General features: G+C 40.6%; 1 protein-coding gene across 1 annotated transcript; it reads left to right on the forward strand.

Moving 5' to 3' along the window:
* Window positions 1–9,389: 9,389 nt before the first annotated feature.
* On the forward strand, window positions 9,390–11,236 carry LOC104080611 (A-kinase anchor protein 4-like; the record flags this gene model as incomplete). Its single annotated transcript, XM_009583054.1, is given in 6 exon segments — window positions 9,390–9,516; window positions 9,768–9,902; window positions 9,905–9,988; window positions 9,991–10,064; window positions 10,470–10,994; window positions 11,147–11,236. Coding segments are annotated over 6 exon segments (1,035 nt in total), but the record flags the coding sequence as incomplete, so codon positions are not given.
* Between the last annotated feature and the right edge of the window lie 309 nt (window positions 11,237–11,545).

The raw sequence follows: 11,545 nt of genomic DNA on the forward strand, positions 1-11,545 counted from the left end.
CTTGAGGTGGTAGACTCAGCACTGGAGGGTGGGATGGAAGTGTAGAAGCACCCAAGAGAGGAATTTCAGAGGGAGGATGACCCCCCAACGCTTGCCGGTGCATTTGAAAACCCCAAGCTTAAATACTTACTAATCTCTCTAGGGGAACTGCTGTTTCATAGGTCCTTGCACCTGCTTCCAAGTGCCTGTCTAGTGGGAAACGAGCCAAGTTCAACAATTAAATGACAGTAATTTCAGCCACGACTGAGCTGGACTGATTGAAAACATTTTCAGTAACTCGTTACTTATGCCTTGAATTACCTGGCCTTGTTAAATTAGCCTTAAATGGGGATTAAACAATTTTACTATTACAGACATGCAACCACTCTAAAATTCCTAGCTGCCTCTGTCATCCTAGGTCTTCAACATTTCACTGAGACTTTTTCCCCTAAGCAAGTGCTGCTGTGAATGTTGCATCACGATCACACACCGGGCACTCTAAATCTACCACTCGCACTGTTACAGCCTCGTTTTTCCCATGGGTTCCCATTGCTTTTTGGTCTGCATTGAATACAAATGGCCATTCTTTTGTAACCTGGCTTACACCGCTGTAGCTGGTGGTCATATTCACCAAAAAGTTTTTAAAACATCAGCACGGTAAAAGGCAGAACAGTCAGGGAATATTTCTGGCAATTTGGACAGATTCCAAAATACTTGATTTTAACTCAACTTCTGTTCTGACGCAAATCCAAATGGCAGTTCTGCCAGAGCTGTGGCATAGCAGGTAATTTGGGGTTTGGGGCAAAAATCTGGATGCTCTGTGAACTCTGGCAATCTCCAGTTTTCAGCCACAACACACTTTTTTTCTTTGACGTGTAAGGGAGGTGCACACCGAACTAAACGTGCTCGACTCTTTTTGCTGGTAGCCGGGAACCATAGCAGCAGGGCCCCCTCCACCTCCTACCCCCAAACTACCTACCCACCACTGCTTTCTCCACTTTCACCATGCCTGACAGTCTCACCACAGCTTTTCTGAGCAGCCCAGCCTGCCTCGACGCCTTTGGGAAATCCAGTTTGTACGGTTGTGCTTAGCTATGGTACAAAAAAGCTGATGCTCACAATCTACAAATGTAATGGGTGCTCATGGAAAGCAGTGCGAATTTACCAAGCAGAACTGGGTACCCAGCCTCATTTCAGAAACGGCGCACAGCTACGTGAAAGTGTCTATCCACTTCCCGCATCTCACATGCACATCTTGTTCTTGATCCAAGTCGGCACCTCTTCCTGGGGGGACTTGACCTTTAATTGTTCTGTACGGTGACATAAAAGTCCATGGGAAGTGATTTTATAACAAATTCTAAGCCTGGACTAGAAGGAGAAGGATGAATTAAGGCTAAGGCAAAGGACTATAAATCAGGAGATGTGTCTTCTGCTCCAGGCTTGGCTGACTTTAGGAGAGATGAACCAGAGCTCTGTGGTTTCCACTCTCCATTTTTAAGAGAATATTTTCCTATTTCAGCAGTGCTGTTGTAGGGATAAGATGTGCTAGTTGACCAGAGATGCTTATGTCTTATGATGATGTAATCATAAAAAAAAAAGCAGTAAGATAATGGACACATCCAACTTGTTACAGCTCCAATTAGAAGTTAACTAGGTTAAATGTGCAATTTACAGGGAGCTGAATTTGATTTTAAAAACAATTTGGAACATCATATTGCTGATTAAGGACTATCTCACTGTATTTGAATCTCAGGGAAGTTAGAGCCAAACATCTAAAAGCAGCCTCAGGGCTACTGATCACCTAAAATGTGTGAGGATTTATTGAGTCCCGTGCTGAGTGTTTCTGGCATCTCTCAGCTCTCCCACATCAGGGAACAGCAGGCTAGTTGCAAATGCTGACTTTAAGGGCTGGCAGGTATGAACGGCATGCCTCAGTTTCCACACAGCCCTGTACCCTTGGTCTCCTTGTGGCCTTACTCTTGTTATGGAAATACTGATGTCACTCTGCTTTCTGGCTGGAGCAAGATAAGCAGGAGATCAAAGAGCCTGTCTGGTGAGAACGACCGAACAGCTTAGTTATAAATCCATCCCTTGAAAGCTCCCTGGGCCCAACGAACACACTGGTGCTGCTGAGATAGGAAAGTCCAATCGATTCTTCAGATTATTCAGTGCATGTAAGGGATAAAAAAGAACGTGAGTTAATGCCTGGAGACCCCATTTGTTTTCTGATTTCACCATCCTTTGAATTCACCTGGATGTTTCAGCTGCTTAGGAAACCTCTCTAGCCTGTTCGCTTCTGAGACTTCCCCTCACCATAGTCTCCCTTGTCCCTAATGTGGCTTTTGCGAGAGGTGTGTGAAGAACAGCCGGTAGATATTCCCCTTCCTCTGAAAACTCCTCGTTCCTTTTCTGCTGGGTTTCTCAGCCAAGGTGTTTGGGTGGCTTAGGCCAGCACTCAGGAGGGGTGCAGGGTGGAAGGCGGGAAGTACCTCTGCTCTGTACATGCTATGTTGCGTCTACTTCATGGTATCTTGTGTCTGTTTCGTTTGCTAACTCCCTGAGCAGTGTTCGATTTGTAAGTTGTTACGTAATTTCCCCAAGGTGTCAACTTCTCATGCTGCCATTGAAGCACCCCGTGAATCAGAATGAAAGGCATTTCTGAGTGCACGAAAACAGACGTATGCTGCAGAGATCTTTGCATGATAGGTTGTTTCCTGTGATGCTAATTATGAATTTGACTTAGACAAAGCTAGACTATATACTGTAGATGGCAGAAGGGGATCACAGCATTGCCAGTGGATCAAGCACAGCGTTAGCACTCAGGAGACCGAGGGTGTGTTCCCAGTTTTGCTGCTGGTCTCCTCCATGACATATAGAAGTCAGGTCACATTGTCACATCTCAGCTTCCCCATCCATAAAGAGGAATAACGACGCCTACTTTGTGAAACACCTAGAAATATAATAATGAAAACCCCTATATTAGAATAGAGTATTGATATTATTGTTATTGGTTAACTTTATTTCCTATAGGTAGCATATTTTTAGGTTAATATCCCAATCCTTCAGCTTTCTCTATTTATATAGAATTATAACTTTTATAATACCTGTTTTGTTTTTTTTTAAATTGTTTCTTAGTAGGCGATACTGTTATTGTTTTATTTATCCTTGTAAGAGTGGTATCCTAAGTTATCCCTGCCTCACTACAAATTGTCTTTCTCATCGTATAGAACAATAAATAACTTTGAGAAAAACAGATGTGACCATCTCACATTAAGACCTACATAAACAAAATATTTTAGTGCTGACAATAAAAGCTTTTTCTTAGGTAAACTAAAAGCTACAGCGGGTTAAATTCAGCCTCGGTTGAAACTGATGTTACACCTACATGTGAGGCCTCTGGGACAGAAGTGTCATAGGAAGGGGAAGGTGCGGGCACACAGCAGCCACATCTCCTGGAACTCAGAGCAAGGTGCAGAGGGAACGGCGGTGCCCGCAGCATTGTTATGCCACCGATGTGAATTTGTGGCTACTTTGGTCCAGTGGTAACCCCAGGGAAAACAGTGAGCACCTACATCCATTGTCCTTCCAGTAGATCTTGGATATAAGCTAAGGGGTAGTTGATGCTTTGGCTGTCCTGGATCCCACTCGGCACATCTGACCCAGTGTCAGAGTTCAATACTCTCTAATTAGGTGCTTTTATATATTCCACACTTGGGGAGGGGGGGGGAGGGAGGGTGTTAATGTTTAATACCGGATTTACTTACGTGAAATTATTTGATGTTACATGGGATTTTAATTTAGCAGAATAGCACAGCAATGTATTTTAATTGCAATACAAATTCGAGTTACACTTAGAGACTATAGCAATTGCAGTAGACAGCTAACTCACAATACAAACGTGTTTCTCATCATGGGTCTCTGTATCTCTACGTCATGATGGTGGGCATCCTCTGCTGCTGGGAAGTAACACATGGTTTGAAGCCAGCTCAGGCGCGGGACCAGGAAGACTATAGTGAGAAGTCTCAGAAGTGAATAGTCTAGAAATATTTCAAAGAGGTTTCTCACGTATATACTTCTCATGCTGGTCTGGCTGACGCAGGAAGGCATTTGTGCTCTTTTGATTAAGTCAGAGCTGAGCAGTTTACAGCTGGTTTGTTCACGCAGCTGATGTCGCCATTTATCTGGAACAAAGGCCACCCTCCAGTCCCCTTTGTGTCAAGGGAAGTTCAGGTTTCTGTGCAACAGCTGTGGTCAGTCACTTCATGCATTCTTCCCTGAGCTTCATGAGCACGCGGCCCTTGCCTATCTCTTCAGAGGCTTTTTCCATTGTTGGGGTTCAGTCATCGGTCACACCCAAGTTCTGTGTAAAATATTGCTTCAAACAATTATCAGAATGCCTCTATTTATGTTGTCTGTAATCCATAAATCTTAGTTTCCAACAACTCTTCCTCAGCGAGCACTAACTGCCTTATCTGGTAAGAGATTCACTTAGATCGGGGTGAATTAATCTTCCTTTACAGTTAGGTTCAATGACAGCAAGACATCCCTGAGGCTTCCCATTCCCATTTATCCTCTTGCTGAATTGCACTGACAGAACTGTTTTTCTTGGTCTCCTTTGCTCTCCAGCAAGGTAGGCTTCATGCTACCATAAATGAGTGAAATGAATTGAGCTGGGGTTTTTTTCTGATTTAAAGGGACAAGGTCAACTTGAAAATTAGTCATTTCCAAAGTAAAATGAATAAAAAGAATTGCAGGTGCCATATCTGTTCTTGAGATTTCCTTATCAGGATTTTCTAATCCAAGTTGTAAGCATTTTGTCCCACCTCTAGAGATATGGAACACTCAAATAAAGTAGGAAATTGGATGAGAAGATGATATGATTGAAAAAACAATCAAAAGGCATGTCAAATGCACAAAATACTTAATAGAGAAATCAAATTCCCCTCATGGCTACTGTTAGTAATATTAGGTGGTTTTTGTAACATTAAACAAATGAAAAACATCCATGGAAAAGAGAACAACTATGCAGTTGACAACCTTCCTCTATTTCACTGTATCAATAACGAAGCCTTTGCAGCAAAGTTAATCCAAATTCTGCAGCAGTAGTGCTGCTCACTAGGATTTCTGTGGCATTTTGTGATATTTTTAAAATACGAGATTTCATAAGTGAAGTAGGATAAGACAGAATGTGTTATGTGAATGCTGTAGCATTCTCTTTCAAATGTGAACATTTGCTGAAGTACCCTTCGTGGACAGGCTCACTGAAATAAACAGAAAATCTTCAAAATTGTAAAATTATCATCTGCATAAAACTTTGAAGGATCTGGAGCATTTAAAACTTTGGAGCCCAACTCTTTCTCAACACTATTGAATGACACTAGTGATATAATGTCTGCTCAGTTAATTATATTTTGGTTTATACTTTGCCATAATTGCAATTGTTACAGGGTAGCTTATGTAGAAAACGGGAAAAAAAAACCAAACAACAGAAAATTCCTTTGGAGAAAGATGGACGAAGGTTATTGGGGAAAGTATTTTATATAGCATGAAAGGCAGGTGGCATTTGAATTATGCGTGCTACAAAAAAAAGAGACTATCATAATATTTAACAAAGTGGGTGCTCTCTCTGCAAAAAATTATTTCCAAACAACATGTACCAGAGCTACTGCTTATGCACCTGGGAAGGTAGATAGATACCTCAGTGTGCACGAGGCTAGAATTCTGAAGTACATTGCTTCAGCAAATTCGTGCCCATGGACTAAATGAAAGCCTGATTAAAGCCAGCAGATTATCCACATCTAAGCCATCACTTTTTACCAAATAAGAACAAGAGAGAATTTGATAGGTTCTTGTTTTGCTGCCTTTCTCTTTTTCATACTTCTTGGTTACTATTTCAGCATCTAACAAGATTTTCTAAATGCCAATAATATTGCTGCATTTGATTTATGTTGCTCTCAAATGCATTTTGAGAACCCTAATAAAAATTAGCAAAAGTGCAGTGCTGGTGTTGCTATTCACAAAGATATCTTAACAACAATTTTTGTCCATTTTAGACTCTAATTATACATGACTGCCTACAGGAGTTTTTCTTGGAAACGCTGAGGAAAATCACAATCTTTCAGCCTGTTGCAGGAACAAAAAGGTAAGTTATTTCAAAAACTTAATTTAAATACAGCTCATCTCCAGAAGAGGCAAGAGGCATTTTCTGGACTTAAGGTATTAAATTACAACTTTCTCCTCCTTTAGAAATCTACGTGTAATATACTCGCTTGCATGAATTTAAAAAAATTGCAAGCTCAGCCTACAAAAGCTTCTTTTACTTTTGATACTTGTATTTTCATTCAGACAGAGATTTTTGGAAGGCCTTCATTTTCTCTGAAAAATCCCAGTTTCAGCGTGTGAGTCTGTCCACAGGTGCAAATGAAGTATTAAGCCACCAAATTAAATTCTGACTTTTCTCTGGTGAAAAATTGAAAACCTCATATTTCCATAATTCACTACATACTGTAAACACTTCTTTTCTTTTCATATCCATGCCTTTCTTGAATGTTTATTTTTTTACTCATTGATATCTGATAGTATTGATTGGCTGCAGAGCCAGAGAGCTCTGTAAAGTGGATCATTATATTCTTGGAGGCAAGACAGAACAGAATTAGACAGTAAAAAATGTGTTTCTTTTAATTATCTTGTATATGCATCTGCTTGTAGAAAAAGCACCCAGAAAAGCAAGAAAGAGGATTGTGTCTGGTTAAATATTTTTAAGAAAGTTATACCTTTTCCGTGTTAAATTTGCTAATAAAAGGAACACCAAATACCAAATGTTTGTACATGTGCAACACAACTTTGGATTCTTCCAGTTGATTAATTCTAGGACTGCCATCCCTTGAACATAGGAATGTCGCTGTTGCCTACATACGGTAGTTACTGCTGCTTTGCGGTAAGGAATTTGTTGTCTAAATAAGGGAAAGCAAAATTCTTCAGTTTCTTGTACTGTAAATTGGGTAAGCGCATGCAGAGAACTGAGACTTAGAATTCCTCATCTGATATATACATGTTTTCTTATCAGCCAAAGTAAACCATTGCATACTTTTTCAAACCATGTTCCTCAGTGCTTAATAACGTTATCGTTGGCACAAGCCAGGAGTATTTGAGTTAAGATTTAGTGTGTGAATCCAAACCAAGTAATTCTGAGTTGAAGCTAGACCTGGGTAAGTCTAGACTAGCTCTTTCAGACCGCTCAGCAAAGGTGCTCTGGTTTCTTAGAGGAACTACAAAGGTTCACTTACTGTATATGAGGACTTGGATGTCAAGGGGGAGTAATTCTAGAAGCATGTATAGTTCAGTCTGCATTCTCTGTGTAGCGATCACATATTCAAAATTTTGACTGAACATTCTTTGACACAGTACTAATTTTCTATCTCTTCAAATTCATGCAGCCACATACCCTGAGTTTAACAGAATGTTTGGGTTTTGTTTAACTTCCAAATACTGATGCAAAGACTGATAGGAAAAAAAATGGCAAAACTCTGTGTTGTGGATTGTTTGCAATGGCTTTAGAGAGAAACTAAATACTGGAAAATCCCATTTCTAAGTGGAAATTAAAGACAGAAGAATAGGTGAAAGGAAAAAGACGTAGAAAGAAGAAGAGGCCATGGACAAATAATGTTTTTTCCACTGAATCTTTATGATAATCTCTGGTATTTTAGCTTGCAATATATATACACCTTTCACAAAAGACAGAAAAGGTGGTGGAGTTTGAAAGGAGCTAGTCTGAGAAAGGTAGGAGAAAGAAGACCGCTCTATTCAAAGGAGTCACTAAAAGAGGAGAGATGAGAAAATAATATAGAACATAGCGAAGGATTGCAATTCTTTATCCTATGTCCACTGGTGCACGTCAGGTTAGATAAAAAATCTACGACATTCAAACAGCCAGGTAGGCATATAAATCCATACTCTGTGACAGAAACATAAGGAAGAAGGTAATCATTTGTGGCACAGCCACAGCACGGAAGGTATCTAGCTGAGAAGACACAGCTGGCCACTGAAGTGGATGCCAAACACACTCATATTTCTACTGTGACTGTGGAAATACTGTCTGGATGAGAGTGCCACTGGTAAAATGGCTTATCCTGAATTCTAGCAGGCTAAATCAAGTCCCTGCCATTCTGTTGTTACCTAACTGAGCTACAAAACCATAAATAAGGTCACGCCTATCTTGATGAGCATACCTGTTGCTATGCCTGCAATTTTGAAGTCTACCACAAACTTATGCTTGCGTCAGTACTAAGTGTAGGATATATTCTCCAGATGCAAACCCTTCTTATGCCAAAGCCATTTTTAGGCATTCAGAGGGGATGAGCCTAGGAAATTCTGCCTCTAGAATTAGTGCTGCCTGCTGAAATGACATACCCACATGCTGTGTCCCCACATTTTCCCAGTATTCGCTGCACTGTTTATACTGAGATGTACACAATTTTTCATACAGTCTTGCTGCAGATGCGGACTTGAGAGCAATGCTAGGCAAAAAGACTAGTTGTTTCAACTCCCCAGACAGGTTCAGAAAATGCAAAATATTCTGAGATACTTGTCCATAAATCCCCTCACTGTTCTGGGCTTCTTCTGTCACTCAAATGCGTGTCTCCTTCATTCTGTGGAAAGATATACAGTTGGAGTAGCTGGCTGACTGTACATGGATTGTAAGAAACAAGACCACAGAAGAGTAGTGATTTAGAGTCTATGGTTTTAATCTAACCTGAAATTAGATGTGTCCTCAGTAATGAAGCTGCAATAGAGCCTATTAGATAGCAATAACCATCACTTAGGGAGCAACAGTAGCCCCCAACAGAAAAAAAAAAACTTTAAGCTTTAGCGGCATGATGGCAAAACCAGCTGACCTTTATTCATATTAGTATTCACATAGTTTATGCCACTGGTGGAGCTAGTTCTAACATTGACAACATACCACCGAGATAGTATACATACTGATTCATCTGTAGTCGCCAAGAGCAATCAGAATTTCACCTGGTACTCACACACAGCTCCTTGACATGGAAAGAGCCTTTGTGCCAAGGGACAAAGGTGTGGATAACAAATCGTTATGCATTTCCATTTTGTTTTATTCCTGAGACTGATTCAGGAACCTGATCCATTCAAAATCTTGAGCTGGTTTCAAAAAGACCCTGCAAGATGTGCACTCAGCATTGAGGATGCGCTGAAAAGCATGAGTTGTAGAAATTCAAGACAACCATCTGCTGAGGAGCAGAGCTTCAAACAGTGCAATGTATCACCAGGAGGATTCAGTATCTATGGTGAACATATTAGTCTGGTTTTCAGATCCAGCGCTGGGCCACCAGATTTTCACTTGAAGATGAAAACCACTCCAAATCCAAAGGAGCCAAAGGGCGCAGAGAATGAGGCCACTACTTGAAGGCAAGTGAGAGTTAGAAGAGGTTTCCTTTTATGCTGACAGGCTCTCTAAACTTGTCATTGCAATGGCACATGAAGAGATTAATGAAAAGTCAGATGGCCCTGACCCATGTTTTTCTCTTTCTTGGAAAGCCTAGTCATAAATCTGTTGGACTGGGTACAAATAAAGATAAAAATAATCCATCAGCAAATGTTACTCATGTCAATATGAAAGAAACTAAATATGAAGAGAGTCCACCTTCCAAGAAGACATTTTTTATAAAGAAATAAACCAGTCTTCCAATAGAAATGAGCTTTTCCAGAAGAGAAGGGTAGGACAATAGGAGAAGGGAAAATGCCATGGCAAAAACATTTTGGCCAAGATGAATTTGCAAATAATTTAAGCAAAGAGATACTTATTTATGCAAATAATGTGGTTTCAGTCACGGTGGTCTCAGTTATGAAGAACACGGAAGGTCAGGCAAATGTCTCAAACACAGCTTGAAGTATTGTGCTGAAAATGTGTTACTGAAGCACTCTAAGGCCGTGGTTTCAGACTTAGTAGACTCCTGTATGAAAAACTTACATGACCTAGCAGGCAAACTCTTTCTAATTCACATTTTGCTTCTTCAGTGAAGCTGACTCTGTTCACTCTAGGCAGTCATAAGGCTGCAGAAATTGTACAAGCAATGTTGAATTATTTGCATTCTACCTTGATAGTGCAAAAACATGGAGGAGATAACACCTAGCATATGCCTCTGTGAAGACAGGTTCACAAACAGAGGCAAAGGCTCAGAATTGAGGTTTGCAGCAACAAGGACTGAAACATTGCTGAAAGAAAAAGAAATGACCTGTGCAGATACAGTGGGTAACCACATTATTAAGCAAGGGTTAACCCTCTGGCGTGAAAACCAAAACCAATGCAGCCAATGCTCAAAATCACAACCAGGAAGGGAAGCTGAAACGAGATCACCAAGGAACATGCTCTGGAGTTCAGAAATTTGGGATGTAGCCAAAATGTTACCAGATTCATGGGCTTGATTGTGATTGCATTATTGCCCATAGATTGTCATCTAATCTCACAGAAGAATGTCAATAAGAAACCAACAGAAGGTAGCAATGTTAGCAAAGCAGGTCACACTGCCTTTGGGTTGTTATTACAAGAGTCCCATGGTCCCACCTTCCGAACATTTTTAGAAAGATGTCAGGATCCATCAAAAGAAGCTGAAGAATCAGATTCACAGAAGTCAGACACTGAAAGGCAGAAGCCTGAAAATGACATGTCCAGTGCTACATTAATACTAATCTGGAAGTTAATAAACAAAAATAGAAGAGGGTTTTTTGTTTGTAAAGTAGAAGGTCAGCCTGGAAATCCAATTGTTGATGAAACAAACCAAAATACTGGCAAAAATACCAAGGGACATATTGGCCTTTCAGACACTGAGCGATCCTGTGAAGAGGCCGTATCTGGACTGACTAAAATGCTTACTGATCAACTCGATCTGAGCAGAGAAGACAGCAACAGCGCACAATTCATTGGCAGTCTGGTGGATACAGTGCTAAAGCTGTGTCTTATGATAGTTAAATACAGCAACGCTGAGTCACTTCTGGCAGAGCCAGGGACCAGTAACGATGGCACAGGATCAGTAGGCTCTAAGGGCATGGGAACTCCTAACTCCGTGGCTGGATCCAGTAAAGGTACTGTAGCAGGACACAGGGTGGTAGCGGTGAATCAAAATCCTTCTGAAAATGTATGTAACAGCTCTGAGCCCTTTTGCAGTGGGTGATTGCCTCTCAGGCAGACATGCCTGTGCTTTGCTTTTTGGATGGCAATGAGGAGTTCATGAATAAGGTGAGCAAGGCAGAAATTAGAACCTGATTGTACTTAGTTGTTTGGTTGGTTCTCCCAATCATACTGCCTTATGGGGAACAAAGATTTTCTTAAATCTTTTCTAGACATTTCTTTTTTTAAGCTAGTGCCCACAGTAGCAATGTGGTAATATTAAATCTACTGTCTTGTTACAAAATAGTAAACTAATAGGAAATAAACACATAAAGAAAAATATGTACCTTTAAATCAGCACAAAGGTGGTGCAAAATTATCTTACATGCTGTATGGGGCTGGATGGGAACCACCCAAGAGTACTGAGGGAGCTGGTGG

Source organism: Fulmarus glacialis, unplaced genomic scaffold, assembly GCF_000690835.1.
Source record: "Fulmarus glacialis isolate BGI_N327 unplaced genomic scaffold, ASM69083v1 scaffold44328, whole genome shotgun sequence".
Lineage (NCBI taxonomy): Eukaryota > Metazoa > Chordata > Aves > Procellariiformes > Procellariidae > Fulmarus > Fulmarus glacialis.